The 16840-nt window shown below is 43.1% G+C and overlaps 1 protein-coding gene across 3 annotated transcripts; it reads right to left on the minus strand.

Moving 5' to 3' along the window:
• Positions 1–228: 228 nt before the first annotated feature.
• NARF (nuclear prelamin A recognition factor) lies at positions 229–15838 on the minus strand. Of its 3 annotated transcripts, XM_015880036.3 has the most exons (12): positions 15706–15838; positions 15350–15422; positions 14892–14972; positions 13872–14015; positions 12043–12175; positions 10562–10696; positions 6662–6780; positions 5671–5800; positions 5231–5303; positions 4822–4959; positions 4311–4468; positions 229–3773 (listed from the first exon to the last, which is right to left on the minus strand). In XM_015880036.3, the coding sequence occupies exons 2-12, from the start codon at positions 15374–15376 to the stop codon at positions 3532–3534; spliced, it is 1380 nt and encodes a 459-aa protein (XP_015735522.2). In that variant the 5' UTR covers positions 15377–15422; positions 15706–15838; the 3' UTR covers positions 229–3531. The 3 variants fall into 3 exon arrangements, with proteins under 3 accessions (XP_015735522.2, XP_085378865.1, XP_085378866.1); XM_085522739.1 differs by lacking the exon at positions 15706–15838 and having other exon boundaries at positions 15350–15463; XM_085522740.1 differs by lacking the exons at positions 10562–10696; positions 12043–12175; positions 13872–14015; ... (1 more) ...; positions 15350–15422; positions 15706–15838 and adding an exon at positions 9194–9212.
• Between the last annotated feature and the right edge of the window lie 1002 nt (positions 15839–16840).

The following is a 16840-nucleotide window of genomic DNA, read 5'->3' on the forward strand; positions in this document are numbered from 1 at the left end:
CGGGCTGAGCTCGTGTGTGTAGATGGGCTGTTTAATTTTGGCTACACGAACAGGGAGGACTTTAATTCTCGAATAATTCCAGAGCTCAGAGCGCTCCAAAGCCACCGGGTGCTTGTCTGCCTCCCAGAGCTTCTGGATGACTGATAGAAATTCAAAGGTTATTATGTTGTCATTAGGACAAAGAGAACTTAAAGTTGAGGCCGGTTTTACATGGAATGAGACCATCGGTTCATGATTCAGTATCAAGGTTTATTAGGACAATTCATGGTCATGCTCCATCCGAACACAAAGCACTGTCGTTTAACTGAACGTTATTATCCAGATATAACCCAGCTGACACTGCTACGTACAATTTCTCTCCATCTCCTTTACCCACATGGATAAACCAACACGATGCTCTTGTGGCTGAGGCAAACTTACTGTAAAAGGCAGATAAAAGGACTTTATAATCCTTGTGGTTGTCTCAGCATCAGGTTTGACGCAACCCAAGGCTCCTACCATGTGTACCACAAGGTGTACACTGGGGTTGGGGACGCCTTAGGACAGCTTCCAAACTGACATGCAGCATTTCTAGTCACCCTCCCCCCATCCCTTCAATGGGCTCTTTCCAAAGATCCCCTGCAGACAGATGGTCTCAGCACAACATTCAATGCAGAAGTAAAGCACTACGGCTGCCACCACCACGAGCTGCTCCCGCTGCTCAACAGAAACACAAGTTATTAGTAAGCAAAAACTGATCAGACCTAAGTGATGGCACAGCTAAAGCTACGTATTGTCAGCAGCAACAGACATGGAAACCAGGCAGAATGAAGCCCCAGGCGAGTGTTCCACTATATGCAAAGCTGCAAGAAGGCTGTCTAGTATAGGTTAAAATCTCAGTGAAAGAAGGTAGGAGGGCAAAGGCTAATTACAGTTAAAAGGTCGTTAAAAACCAAACCCCAAACTGGCACATGAAGGAAAAGCTCTAAAAATTTAAAAATCAGTTTTACTCCAAGTCTTACAAAAGAAAAGCTGACAAAAAGGGACGAGCGTGAGACACCATCACTGTTATATTACATACATTCCACGGCGCCACTAGAAGCTGCTCAGCTCAATGCCTTTATCATCTTCCAAAGGCGACTGCAGGAGTTTCCTATTGGATTTGTCAATATGTTACAGCACTGCATAGAGGGAAGGAACGGTGGGTGGATTCAACGGAGAAGGTTTGGTTTTTCAATGTGCTGAGCCATGTGGTTTCCTTGGCAGTGTGAGCACAGCCCGGCTGAGTGCAGGCACTGCCCTGCTCCCATCACACACAGCAATGCTGTGCTGCTCATTGTGCAAACAACCCACGGTACCTGCTCAGAACTGCAAGGCTGAAATTCAATGAAGATTCCACGTCAAGACCTTTATCATACCATTTTGTCCAGTATACGCACATAAAAAATAAGCACACTATACAAAGAATAGAAGCGATATAATTTAAACATGCCATCGAGCTATAAACCATATATACATAGAAACGTACGCCTATACAAACAGAACGAGACCACTTTGTTACAAGGTATTTCTTTCTAGGGAAGTTTTTGGAGGAAATCGTGACTGAAAGAAAAGGAGATTGACTGGGTGAGGTGCTGCTTCCAGATCATCCCATTGTTATGTGGCTGTTCAGACATTCTATGCAACACCACCACCCGGCCTTAGCATTTAGGGGCATTTGGCTGCGTGGGTCTTCCCATGGGTCTGGGCTCCCTTCCTGTACAGAGGTAGATTTCTGTAGATGTCCTGATATTGCACCACGTAAGAATAAGGTTGTTTGTTTTTTTCTTGAAACAAGGAACAACTTACAAAGGTTAATTTACAGGAATAATCTCATTGTGTGCATTCAGGCAGCAGTTATAATAGTTATAGATATTCATGTGCATCTGAAACAATATCCCTCAAAGTGAAACTGTTTAGCTGGAGGTGCGACTAAGAGATCAATTCTATTAACAGCTTCACATCCAGCTCTCTCTTGTCATCACATTAACCTATTTAAGTCTCTTCCCTCCTCGAGCCTCTGTTCTGCCACTGCAAGCACCTGCACTGCCTTTACTGATGCCTTCATTACATCCACTGTGTTCAAGTTAAATGCTGGTTGCAAACAGACACAGGTTTTTGCAGTACTGGAAGTGATGCACAGAAGTAGCTGCACAACTGGGAAATCTGCAAGGTGCATTCAAACACTTCCTGAAACAACTGGGGGGAAAAAAAGCAAAAGTCAATCTATATTTTTTAGACTGGAAAACAATCTGAAACCTCGCTACCTTAGAGTAATAATGATCCATTGATCAAGAACAAGCTTGATGCTGCTGGGATAATCTGAAGGCGTTTGGCAACAGGTTGATGTTCGAGATTATGGTGGACAAAACAACTCCGAGCACCCCATGAAGCTGCAGAAATGTCTGCACACAGACACCGCCTGCAGATGTTTGTTAAACAAAAAACTTGTTGGCATACCTAAAAATTAAGGACACCAAAATGAACGACAGCAATGTAAAACAACCTGACCTCAAAAGCGCTGCTAAGTAGTTCTCCAGAAGCACTCCATGCAGTTACTCTCACAGAAGTCCGTCATCATGGGGATAAATCAAAGGGAATAACGTGGCATTCTGTGTAGTGAAAGATGAGATGGAAGTGCTGTAAATCTGGCTCAGCAGATCTAACCAAGCTGTTGTGTGCACGGACTCACACGGTGGCACATCTGCATGTTTTGCTTCCATAAAGAACTGCAAGGAAGCAGCAGCATTCGTTCTAGCTGTGAGTTTATATAAAAGAGGAAAAGTTCTCTTTCTGTACCAACCAATGTGCAAGTAGCTTTACGTGAAGGACAGCATTACAACCATTTCACATTAATTTCTCATGTTTGGTTCATATGAAGCATCTTGTTCCTTACCAAAGGGTTTAATCAGTACAGAATAGCGACTCCAGCTTGGAACTGAAAAGCATTGGTTCAAATATGGACAGAAGGCATGTATCAATTCCTTACATCTCTCCATGTATGCACTTGTCTTGTTAACTGAACAACCCCACAACCCAGACAAGTGAATCCCGTGTTACTAAATAACAACTGGAACGATATAGTAGTTCATGATGACTGGTCTCCCAAGGAGAAAATTGCAAGCTTTGGAGTAGGAGAAGATGCACTTTCCTGCAAAAACCCAATCTGCAAAGTAATGGGAACCCTCAGTCTGGAGTATCTTAGACTTACACTCCCTGCACCTGGCAGGAAGTGCTCACGTACCTTGCAAGATGATGGTTTTGAACAAAGAAATCCATTATACACAGGAGACAACAAGCAATAAGAGCTTACAGACAATGGCAGGATCCAGGGCTTTTGGAGACTTCTGGTTTTGTTTTCAAGAAGCAATGGTTCTTCACAGCTAATGATCCACAATTTGGAAAGCATCTCATTCATACACTTGGCTAGTGCATAGCATCTGCGATTGCATAGAATGTTTCCAGTGCTCAATTTGTAACTAATCTAAGCAAATATTCTGGAAGTTTGATTTGTTACCATTTGATATCCAAGTTGCTCGCTGTTTGATTTACTGCACTGTATTTGGTGTGCAAAGTTTCCTGGACCTTCCCGGAATCCATCCCTTCCAGCCAGTCCTGGTACACCTTTTGTACGTACACGTTGGCTTCTGGAAGCCTGACAGGTATTGCAGCATACACGTCCTCCATCTGGCTAAGCAGAGCTTTATCTGGTTTTCCATCCTCAGTCTGTGTCTGGCCTTTTCCATTTAGGCACCCTTATTAAAACAAAAAAGGAGTAAACCACAATGCTGATCAACATTTGATATGAAATTTGGATTTATTTTTTCCCCATACTGCTCTACAAAAAGTAGCATGAATTTCTGTAATACTTCATGTAGCTTCAATATCAACATCTTGATGCAAGTGAAGTTTCCACATCAGTCTTTCCCTGCCTTCTCTGTGGTTTTATGATCTTAATTATCTTCCTTGTCTTTTCTTGCCCTTGACAACCATTGTTTCAGAGTATTCCCTCTGAAGTTTTAAATAATCACAGCAGAAGCCACGTTGTCATTTATTTATAGATCAGAAGAGAGCAAATAATGTTATGGTTAATTTTAGAAAACCCAATCTATTTCTCAGCCAATCCTGAACATGCATAATTGGCGTTCTGGACCATTTAGTAAGTATTAAGAGCTTTGGGTTATTAAGAAGAGAATTAAGAAGGAATGAAATGAAGTGCCTGGCTGTCAGACAAGCTGCCTTTGAGATCTAAGTTGTGTGTGCAATGACTGTGGATCTGTTACCATTCTTACCTCCTGGGCAGGCGAGGACTTCTACAAAATGGTATAAAAACTTTCCTTTCTTCAGCTTCAGAACCATGTTTTGGATATTCCGGAAGCCGTAAGCTGCTGCAAAACGCAGCACTGTCTCACCATCCTTTTCAAGGGTAACTTCCTGAAAGTCTTTGTTCCTGTGAAGATATGAAGGTTTTCAAAGCCCTGCGTTACCAAAGGGATGATCCAGCTGTCAGTTCACATTCAGATGCTTGAGAGCACAGAATAAGGATAACGAAGTGCAAACTTCCCATTTCTGAACTGAATAAAACAGAAGACACAGTGGAATTTCCAGGACAGCAGTAGTAGATAGAAACTTATAAGACCTAGTAAGTTATTAACACAACAAAAACTAACAGAAACTATTTCATAGTGACAAACTTATGTATTTATAATACATTAACCACACATAATGAAAGAGCAAGGTTAGCAATAATGTAGTGTTTGCTATCCCATCCTAGGCAACAAGGGTACAAGCTTGCTTGCTTACTTTAATGCTTTGTAGGTGATTTCTTTGACATCCATGCCAAAAAGCTCCCTTGCAGCATGTTTAAAGATGTGCTCCAAGTATCCATCAGATCTCTTCCCGTCATGCCTTACTACATCTCCCTCCTTTATTTCACCAAACCTAGGAAACAATAAGGAGATCAACTCCACAATTTCATTCCTTTGCTTTGAGGTAGCACTATGGTTTTTTCCTCTTCTCTTCTTCCCTCCCCCAAAAAGGGGTTTTAGAGCAGTGACTGAGAACGTATCTGAACACTATCAAGGTATGTGGTAAAACTAGTTTCAAGAAGGAATGTTCCACTTCAGATTAATCAAGTTTTATACTGAATATGAGCAAAGGTTTTGTTATTCGTCATCAAAATAAGGAAGCAATCCACAACAAAGCTACTTACAAACTATCTACAGCTACTTCAGTCACATCTTTCATAGACACATTTTTCTGCTCCATTATTTGGACAATTTCACCTGTAGAAAAATGTAGGACATTTTACTTTTAGTGCAAAGCAAAATGCATGCTGTGCTTCTGTTTAACAGCTCTATACCCCCATGTGTTTGTTTACAGCCACATTCTCCAGTTCTCAATGGTCAGCTACCTCCAATAACTGAGGAGCCTGACACTTTCCAGCCCTAAAGGAAAGGGCCTTCAGCTTCCCCCAGACTTTGCATAACGCTGCCTAGGCTCTCTATGGGGCCAAGTCTGGGTAAAAGGAGAATGCTAAAGCAGACCTGAAAGAAAACCAAATGAACAACCACCACCAATCACAATGCCTGTATAAATGCTATTCTAGCACAGGAGATTTGGGAATGTCTTTACAAATAATAAAGGCTTAACCTGACGTTAGAACACAATCAACTTCTTGGGAGTTATACAAGGCAGTGTAGAAGTCCTCCCTCAAGGCTTCCAGCTTTTTGTCATAACAAGGCGCCACAACGACATGGAAGATTTGTTCTGGAGACAAATTCTGCAGAGGAGAGAGCATGTGTTAATTCCATGAAGAGCAAAAGACAGCTTGAAGGATTGCAAGCTAAAAATAATGCACAACTAATATTAGAAATCAATCCCTAGCAATAAGTTTGAGGGCTGCAGCACAGAGAATGTGTGGCTTGCCAGAGGTTGAAAGCATCAGCAACAAGTCAGTCTTCTGTCTGAAGCTTCTACTTATTCCTTCACGCCATATAACAATGCAGTCTAAAGCTACAAAAGCTGCATGAAGACGACTGCAAATTAAGCTTTCTATTTCAGAATTCTATTTTCTAGCTGTCACTCATTCCCTTCCAGATTCAAGTCCACCAACGTTTCTGTATCTATGCAGAAATAGCAATGCTTCTCTATATAACGTGGGATACAGGTAAGTGTACAATATGTAAAAGGAATAGCAACCTTTTTTTCAACATAAGAAATTGAAAAGATAACAGCATTATTTTCTAGGATGTGATACTTTTTGCTGACCATGGACACCCAGCAATTTCTATAGTGCTCTCCCCTACTCCCATTTCAGCTGCTGTAGAACTACATGGCAGCATTTTACAAGGGTCTCTTTATCTACCCCAGATTTAATTTATCCATATCTAAATCCACATTCCAGTGGCAGCACGGGGATTACTGCCAGCTCACACTGCAGCGCATTAAATTAGAGTCTTTGTACATTATTTGTATCATGGACCCTTGCACAGCAGTAGAGCAGCATTTATTCTTCAAGTGAAAGAAAACTCAGAAGATTCTGTAACAACTTTGAAAACATCGAGATCTACATTTCTGTATTAAAACATTTTAGCCCATCTTTTCAATAGTATAAAGGTAAAAACAAAGCAGAATGACTAACCTGCTGCCTGGCAAAATAGCCCTTTACCAGGGAGCCCATGATCTGCTGTGGAGACTTCGCAGTGCAAATGTGGGGGGTCACAAGGTTGGTAAGAACCCTTTCTGCATACCGGATCCAACCTAGAACAGCAGCAAGGCACCATTAGATAATGAGGTGACATAGAGGCACAGCAAGGCGACATTAGAGCAACTTTACAGCAGGGAGAACATTTCCACCTTGAAAAATGAAGTCTGCATAGGCTGGAAGCTCCACTTTAGGACCTATTGGAAACCCCTCTGTTAGGAAGGCTCTGTTAGGAATGCTTTACAACTGGCTATCAATAACCCACTGCAGCATTAACTCAAGACCTGGAAACCACTGTGAATGCATGACCTATCGAATTATTTCTAATGCACAGATTCAACAGAGCAGAATGAACAAGATCCCAGCTAATGAAGAGCAAGTTGACTTCCTAGACTTCAGCCCTTGGATCAGTAAATACTCCAACAAGCGTGCACTGTTCAGCAGCTTAACTGTAACTCTCTGTTTCCTGAGATTTAATACCTGCACACCTAGTCTGCCCTGTCTAGAACAGAAGTCACATGAAAGCACGACCACAAGATGCACATGGATTAAGCCTCGGAAAAAAAAAGACTTCTTTTACTATTTTAAGACACCCCTTCTTCAGAAACACCCCCCCACACACATACTAGTTAACTGAAGTCTCTTTGTGTTCAACACTCAGCCTTAGTAACTCAGCAGCCCCCATCCCCTCCACCAGGATGCTTCATCTCAGCTCTAATTGGTTATTTACACTCACACCACTCCCCAGAGCAGCCCTAATATTCCTCACTTTCCCAAACACAAACTGACAAATGAGCAGATTAAGATACCCAGGCTGTGTGAGTTTTACATTGGCACCACAGCTCTAACTGAGAAGACCACAGCCCAGCATCGTTTACAGCAAGGATTTCACGTGGGTGAAGAAAAATTCTGAATGAACTATAAATCGTACAACTAAATTGTGCAGAAGCATTTAACACAGCCTTCTAGGGAACTTCTTGTGGTGATAAGGAGTACACACATTTCATGCTTGTGCTCATTAGCCTTCAAACACATCAGCATTTATATAAAAACTGCTCTGAAGTGCTGCCCAGGAAAGGTAACAGCAGCCACTTGATTCTTAGGTCAAATACTGCCAGATGTTTGTACACATGTGCAAGCCAGAGCGCTGCCACAAAGGCCAATAACAGCACAAAGCTGGAACCCAACTAGAATTCAGATATCGTACTCGTGACCAGAATGAAATTCCATTCAATCCCATGGCAGGTATTGCCCGAAGCAATTCTTCAGTTCTTTTCTCACAGCAGACAGAACAGCATCCCGTAGTTCCAGCTGCACAGTGAGTGTCACTCGTTGTTTAACTGTAGGAGCAGCCGTGGTGAATGAGGCACAGCAGGCGTCTGTCCACACTGCACACACACCAGCTGCTCCATCAGCAGGGCTGGATTCCAGAGCTGCAGGGACAGGAAGCCTCCGATACCCAGCTCTGCTATCAGCCTGCATGTGTCCCCATACAGGCCCACACCCTCCTGAGCTCACTAAGATCCCCAGCCATGTGCTGGCTGCTGTTAGCATCAAAGAACCAAAAGAAAACCCCATCAAGCACTGTGCAAATTCTTACAGATCCACTCTGGGATACATTATTTCTAGTGGTTTATCATCAGGAAATCATATATAGACATACATTATATTGATGCCTAAATATTTATAAAGTTCATAGAAACTAAATTGAAAACATCCAATACAGTAAAATTCCATTCTTGTAGAAACAAACTAGTCTTGTTGGTTGGGACAACAGCATTTAAATACCCAACAGTTACATTCTTGCTTAGGCTGTAAGTCCACCCCATTAAATAATTAGCAGAGGTGAGCAATGTATTAAAGCTGCCTGGTTCCCAGAGCAAGTGCTTCATGTTGCCAATCAGCACGGGCATCAAGAACCAATTATTCCTGCATACAGTCAGAAGAGACGCCACATTTCAGCATTCTGAACAAGGAATTAAAACCAAGTGCTATCTGACTTCATGAGAACAGCAGGAGGAGGTAAGAACAACTTGGGCAGAGATAAAGTGCCCCTCCTCCAGGTTCTGGGATTACCCCAGCTGTGCTCTTTTGCTTAGGGTGTATTTTACACAGCAGACCACTACTGCAAAGGTTGATACTGTAATGTGTGGAGTTACGCCCAAAGATAAGTATGACGTGAGCAGTTACATTTGAATTCACATTCCGTGAGTGACCGTGATCTATAGAGCCATATAAAAACTATTTCTGGGACAAGCACATACAGTAAACAACATTTCTGTGATGTGGGGACAGAGAGAGGAAGACGAGTGAGGAACAAAAAGTGCATGCAGCCAAATTCCTGATAAAGCACCTTACACTAAAGATGACCACCAAAAACTCGATCCCTGAAGGCCACGTAATGCCTTTTTAGAATGTATTTACAATGGTATTGCAGCTCAGCTTTATGGAAATGGAAAGCTCCCATACCTCTACATCTGTGCTACAGCAGACAGCTAACACCACCATAGCACTGAAGAACAACTTCTGTAGGACAGCTGAGGACAAGGCAAGTGCTCCATTAACATTTCAGTCTACCTCCATGAAAGGAGGGCATAATTCTCAGCTGTTTTTAGATAAATAAAATTGAAGTCCTTCTAAAATTCGAAACCTGTGGATTTCTTTTAAATAAGCAATGCATTTGCAGGTCTTGCACTTCAAAAGCAAACCCTACAGCACGCCTGCTTCTAAAGATAAGAGGTAGAACTAAGATAACGCTAACAGAAGAAAAGTAGCTTTTCCCTCTTACACGTATGCAGTTCCTAAAGCATGACCCAGATACTTCTGCTAGAGGGAATACAGAACAAACAGAAGTACCAATGTCAGTATTTCAACCTCAAATGACAAGAGCAGATTCTGGAATCCATGGAACACAGACCAGAACTCTCTCATAACTTTTTCTTCCTCAGGTCCAGAATTCTCAGTACAGAGGGCCACACCAAGTGGAAATTAATTCATAACTGTTAGCCAGAACCACCCCAGTTGCTGCATGTTGTGTCTCTTGCTAAAGTGAACAGTTCAAAACTATGCATAAGATAATGATGGTGATGGTTTAATTACATCAGTAGCCAAAAATCCTTAAAGACTCTTTTCAAAAAGAAACGTTTTCAAAAAGAAACGCCAAGTTTGTGGTCTGGGCACACGAGCAGCAGCCACCAACTCCTCCATCTTAATGGCAGTTCTGATCAACTTTTCCTAAGGCCTTACACAAAGCACTACAAACGTTGGTTCTGCACCTCAGCTTTATTATCCAGACCTTCCAATGGTCTTCTATACAAGCGCTTCTATACAAGTGGATAATAAATAGCACACACTGACACACTGAACATCAGTATTTCAAATTCTTGCTATCAGAAACAACCACAGACAACCAGCAAGGATTTTTTTTTTTGCTTCCTTATAAAAAACCAAAACCAGAATTTGCACTCCTCACCTCTTATAAAAGTGCAACAGGAGACAACTATTAGATGCAGATGGTTTAGCATATACCTCGTCCAACATGATCACATCCATTCCTTCTTGGCGTGGTTGACATTTAAGGCTGCAGTGGGTTCTGACAGAAAGCTCATGGTGCACACTGGCAAATCCCAACAGCCCATAAGAACAGGCTCATGGAGCACTGCACTAAGGATGGTCACTACTGCTAACAAGTACTGCTCACAGCATTTGATGCCTCTCACAATGCAGCCAAAACACTTCAGTGTTCTTCAAGGCTCCCAAATGTAACCACCCTCATTCCTGGGCAGCCCTAATGAGCCTGGACCAAGGTACAAGAAGGTTGGAGGAATCAGTTCTCACCAGGGCAAGCAGAGGCAAACATTGGTAAGGCGTGCTCCTCCTGGTTCCTCCGCTGATAGCGCTGCACAAATTCCCTCTGGCTCTCCAGGATACTGAAATCAGCAGCTATAGTGGTGTCAAATACATAATGCACCCCTAGGAAACAAAGTAGTAAAGAAAAGTGAATTACTGGAATGTTTTCCATCTGCCAGGTGTCCTTCCATGTTCCATGTCAATCAAAAAACCTTTGGAAGATCAATGGTCACACTGTCCACCCTCTACAGAATTAGTCAAAAATAAAAGCTGGACATTGGAAAGTTAATCTTCTCTGCCATGGACTAAAAAGAACCACCAACTTGCTAATGCTGACTAGCGATATTTCAAATAACTGTTTGCTTCCTTATGACAAACTTCCTATGAGAACTCAAGACCACAGGGCTGTATGCAGTGACTCTTAAGCGCAAGCATCCTTCATAAAATATGCTGAAGTGATTTATTATCCAAATATATATATGTGATTTATATATATTATAATTAATATTTATGATATTATTGATTTAATTAATGATTTAATTTTCAATTAATGATTTATAATATTTGATTTATTTATATATTGGATTTATTATCCACATATATATATATATATGTGCATATATATATATATGTGGATAATAAATAGTGTATATATGTATACACACACACACACATATATATGTTGCTGGCAAAGGTATATGAACACAACACCAACACTGAGACCTTCCACCTGTCTGTTAAGCAACACACTCCCTACACACCTGTGTAATATTGAGCACATCCCCACAGCAAGCCAGCCAACAATAACAATAACATATACTAAGAAAACTGTGGCCCACCAGAACTTGCTTTCTTACTGGATATAGAGAATAATATATAGGATACAGAAATGCATAAAAACAATTAAAAAAAAAATAATTAAAATTTGAGATGCATTAACAAACCCCCATGCACTATAGCTACACTACTACTTAGTTTTTCAAATTAAACTTTGTGTAAATCCAGCTTTAACATAAACTCAGCAAATAAAACAGTTGTTGTAAGTTATTTCAAAATGTAGAAGAATAACCAGAATTGAGAATCTTCCAGCCATTCATATGGAAGGACTGGGAGGCATTTAGGATAAGAATTCCCTTCTTCCTCAGTTAAAAGAAGGGAGAAATCTTATTCAAGTTTGTGACCAAATCCTCCCTGATTTCTTGGTAGTGAACACAGATGGATCTACAATGCCCTTCTGTTCTGTGACCTTTACTGTCAGCACTGCAATGCTTCAAATCTGTTCCCAAAGCCGATGTGTGTCATACTGGTGTGCTATCATTAATATCACAGAGTAGGCATTTCAAACTCAACTCTGAACTACATTGAGCAATGGCTCTTTATGACTGAACAACAGGCAGTTGTGCTGAGGAAGCAAAAGCCCCAAATAAACTTCCCTTTGTGCTCCATCATTGTAACAAACCCAAACTTACCAAGACTTTTGAGGAAACCACAGAGTCTCTTGGCTGCATCATTCACAGAGAGATCGAATTTAGCAGCAAAATAAGGCAATGACTGAGGGCATATAGACACTGCCAACACTTTGTGTTTTGAGGTATCACACTTCTGGTAAACAAAATAAAGCAAAAGAAACAAATTAATGATTACATCAGGTAATGCTTCCTGCCTTCCCCCCTTCCACTCTTGGAGCTCCTCATTGTTCTACCTGCACTCATCACTATGCTCAGCATTAACGTCACTATAGAATCACAGGGTTGGAAAGGACCTACAAGATCATCCAGTCCAACCGTAAGCATCAATACAACAAATTGTGTTTCTTGAGGGCAGCAAAGGATGTGCTTCTGATCTTGTCAGTGCTCATCTCTAACCACCTATAGATGATGTTTCCGTATGACTCATGGAAATCCATCTTGGGTTGGTGCCCTGATGGCATGAGGAAATTTAAGAGACATTCAGCACCTACGAAGTTCTGATTCCTAACAGAAGCTCCTACTGTCAAATAAGAAAAAAAGCAGCATGTTTATATATTAAAATAAAGGAACTGTTTCCAGAGCACAGGCATTCCAAGTTGCAAATTTAAACCAGCAAATTGCAAGTCTGATTTGTTAAGGCTGTCACTGCAGAAGCTGACAAGTCAGAACCCTTAAACCAGAATTTGTGAAGAACGCTCAAAAAAACCAAAGGTGGTGCGCACTGGAAAGCTCTGATTATAGAACTTCAGAGATGGATCTCAGGGTTTAGCTGGGATGTTTTCCACACCAGTGGAACACTGGAAAGAGAAACCAGGACTATGCTACAAACAGGTCTTAACCTAAACAGGTTAGAGACCATAGTTCGTACTTTGACTTCCTAAATGCTGTACAATGGCTCCACAAGTAGAGCTCGTTACCATGTGAAAGGCACCTCCCTTGCTCACTACCCTTGTCAGGACCTGTGAAATTCTGATCAAGGTACCCGTGTGCTTCTCAAGTGTGGATTTCAGGCTCTCTAAAGTGAGCCCTATGTGACCCATTAGTTTTTTTAAACCCCCCTTTTCGTCCCTTTCGTGTACAATAATATCATGTTGTACTGAGTGTTAAACTAGTTCTAATAAAACTGAATCACTATGTAACAAATCCTCTTATTTACAACACTTACATGCAGATGAAAGAAAACAACAGCACCCAATCTGATAGTTTTTCGTTACAAAGTAAGGACATGGAAGACTAGAAAAGAACTGAAATAACCAAACTGGTATCAAGATCGATATATCTGAACACCAAACATCAGATAGGTCACAGGGAACACAGACCTTAGCAGAAAACAGCATCAGAACACACCTACCTGTTTCACTAAGGATTTTTAGCAGTAATTTCTGTAGGCAGCTCGAATGTATATTGAAAACATTTCTACTTCCAAAAATGAGGCTCACTAACCTTGTATTATGTCAACACATTGGCACCAGAAACTTCCCAGTAAAACAGCCCCAGTAAACCAAGGTGCGAATATTTATGAACAACAAAGCTCAGACTAATTCATTATTAGAGTAATTATGAAATCATCTCTTCCAGAAGTCTTACTATTGCAGATGCAATAACTTTCCTTCAGCACTGAGGGTCAGTGCTGTAACTCTGCTTCTCAAGTGCAAAGGTATTTTAAGCACTTTCCCCATTCATCTTGCATTACATTTTCACTTCCCCTTTGGGCAAAGTATACCCTGACAAATCTTCACATTATCTGCCCTGGGAAATTAAGCTGCTTAGTCATGCTGCAATCTCCTCCTCCTCACAGAAAACACTTATTATTGTTAGTGCCACTTTACCTTATTAAGGTTGAGTATGCGAAAGAACTCCTTCTGATTCTGTTGGAAAACTCTGGCCCCTTCTTCTGATGTCATGCAGTTGTCGCATGCTAGGCAGTCGCTAAGGAGTATTTTAGCATTAGCCAACGTAAAAAACTCATTTTTCTGGAAGAAAAATACAAAAGAACAAATATTTAATAATGATTAAGTAACTCAATATCTCCACAGTGACCCTGTTGCAGCACAAAACAAGACAAGCCACAACACCTGTGTAACACCCAAGATCATAGAGAAACGATCACAATAACTTGATCAATTCTTTGCTACTATTACTGTAGAAGTGCAAAACATTTAAGCGTGAACACACAGATCTGAATTCAGCCCTGAAGTCTTTGATCCAGCAACTTGATTTGCATTGGATTTCAGCACTCGGTCCCCATCCATTTAACAAGTAACTGAGAAAACTTATTTCAACTATTAAGCCTATTTAATAGCCAGCTAATAAGAAGGCTAAGGCTTTTAACCACTAGGTACAGTGAACAGAATGCAGTCCTACAGCTGACTGTTTACTGTAAGATCAACAGCACTTATGGCTAAAACACCACTGGCAGCTCACCTGTGGGGAAAAGGAATGTTTAGATACAAGTGTAAGATGACCACATTACTTGTAAAAAGACCAAATTCCTTCAGTTAAGAACCTATTGCCAGGGAAACAGTTACTTATGGAAGAACAGCATGAGATACTTAAGAAACATTCATGCACCTGAACTGGCAACATCCCACTTTTCTCCTTCCAACCTCTGTCCCCACTGTAATGATATGAGGTCAGAGTTTGACCTGCAAACAACAAACAAAACCCTCGGCTTTGTTTTCTGTTTACAGACCATCTATTTTTAAAGACTTCCTGATTCTCAGGAGATACAGAGACACGGTCAGAACTGCTCTGCAATACATGAGAACTTGGGAAGTTCTTCATTTGGAACTTCTTTCCTTTGGGGTGATATATGGGGAACATATGGATGTTTTTAGAAGCTCCGTTACCTCCTCAAAGTCATCGTTAGAACTCAGCACACCCACCGACGTACTTTGTGCATCGTCATTTTTCTGTTTTTTACTGCATTCCTGAAACAAAGCATAAAATACATTACACGAAACACGAGCAGAGCTGAATAACAACCTGTTTGAAGAACTGACAGCTCCAGATTCGTCTGGCTCACGCTACAGGCTCGGATGGTGCTACTGAAGCCTTACAGGTAACGCTTTGTCTCCCAACAACGGAAACAACCACTCAGAAATCCACTTGCTCCGCTTCTCCCGTTCTCAGCATTACGGGCTCCATCCCGAGGCGGCGATACCGCAGCACACGGGGAAGGGGCGCAGAATCGGCCCATTATCACTCGGAACACCTCACGTAGGGCACCCCGAGGCCACATACGGGCCCGCTGACCTTGGAGCCGGCTGCCCAAAGGACCCTCCTCACCGCGGGACGCCTCGCTCACCTTTTTGGTGCAGTTCTCGCACTTCATTTGCGGTCCCTCCGGGGCGGCTCTACTCGCGGCCTGACCGCTGTGGCTGCGGGACAGGAGCAGTCAGAACCGCGCACCGCCCGCCCCGTCCCGCTCCGTCCCCGCGCCCTTTGTTGCCGTGCCCCTTCCCTCCTCCCGAGGCCGGGGAGGGCCGATCTCCGTCCCGCAGCCAATGCGGCCCCCGGGGCGGGGTGGCCCCGGCGCGCCCCTCACGTGCTCCGCGGGGTGCCGCGGCTCCGTCCCGCTGCGGGAGGGCACCGGCTCCACCGCCTCCACCGAGCCGACAGGGCAGGGGACGGGGCCGGAAGCCGCAGCGCGGGGCACAGTACCGAGCGGTGAAGCCTCGCGTTCCCTCCGGGGCTCGGAGCCGTCTCAGCACCGCGTCACCGGCCGCCTCTCGCCCGCCGCTTCTTCACACCCCATTGTGGACCTGAGCCTCGTCACGTAGCCGCCGCCGTGCGCGCTCCCGCCGCTGGGCGGGCACGGAGCGGAGGGCCCCGGCGCGCTCCCGCTTCACCGCGGCTTTGAGTCACTTAGAGCACAAACGGCCCCGCTGCACGGGAACACGGCACCACACAAACAGAATGAGCCGGGTTGGAAGGGACCTCAAGGATCATGTAGTTCCAAACCCCCTGCCTGGCAGGGCCACCAAACATACACCTTTACTAGATCAGGTTGCCCAGGGCCCCGTCCAACCTGGTCTTGAACACCTCCAAGGACGGGGCATCCACAACCTCCCTGGGCAGCCTGTTCCAGGACCTAACCACTCTCCTAGTGAAGAACTTCCCCCTAACATCCAACCTAAATCTTCCCTCTTTTAACTTAAAACCATTTCCCCGTGTCCTGCTATTGTCAGCCCTTTCCAAGAGTTTACTCCCCTCCTGGCAGTAAGTTCCCTTCAGGTATTGAAAGGCTGCAGTGAGGTCACCCCGCAACCTTCTCTAGGAGAAATCACTGTGCGCTGTGACCTTGCATGGGACTGCACAGCTGCTGTCCTAACAAAACTGGCTGTAAAAGACAGTGCTGAAGAGCATCGCTTGCTTTTATTGGCCTCTTGTGGTTGAAACCTGTTGCTGTATCTGGTATTTACACCTGCATCAATAGTGAGGATGATGGGGAGGAACAAAGTGTTTCGCTGTGAAACAGCATGTTGTAACCAAGTTCAGCAAGCTTTAAAGGTCAGTGCTGCATCAGTGCTGCAAGGTACTGAATAAATGCTGAAGCATCTGTGTGGTGTTTCTCATATTAAAATCACTTCTAAGAGATCTAATGGATGGAAGGATGAGTTGATTTATGTACAGGGAATGTAAGAAGTTAAGCTTAGCTACCGGTGCCTACCTGGTAGCTCAAGGCATTTAGATGAGATGTTAGGAAGAACTTCTTCCTAACGATGGCAGTGAGGCTGCAGCGCTGTGCAGAGCTGTGGTGCCCATCCCTGGAGGTACCTGAGGACACAGCTGGGCT

Source organism: Coturnix japonica, chromosome 23 (assembly GCF_054131305.1).
Source record: "Coturnix japonica strain WE chromosome 23, WE-NBRP24, whole genome shotgun sequence".
NCBI classification, from domain to species: domain Eukaryota; kingdom Metazoa; phylum Chordata; class Aves; order Galliformes; family Phasianidae; genus Coturnix; species Coturnix japonica.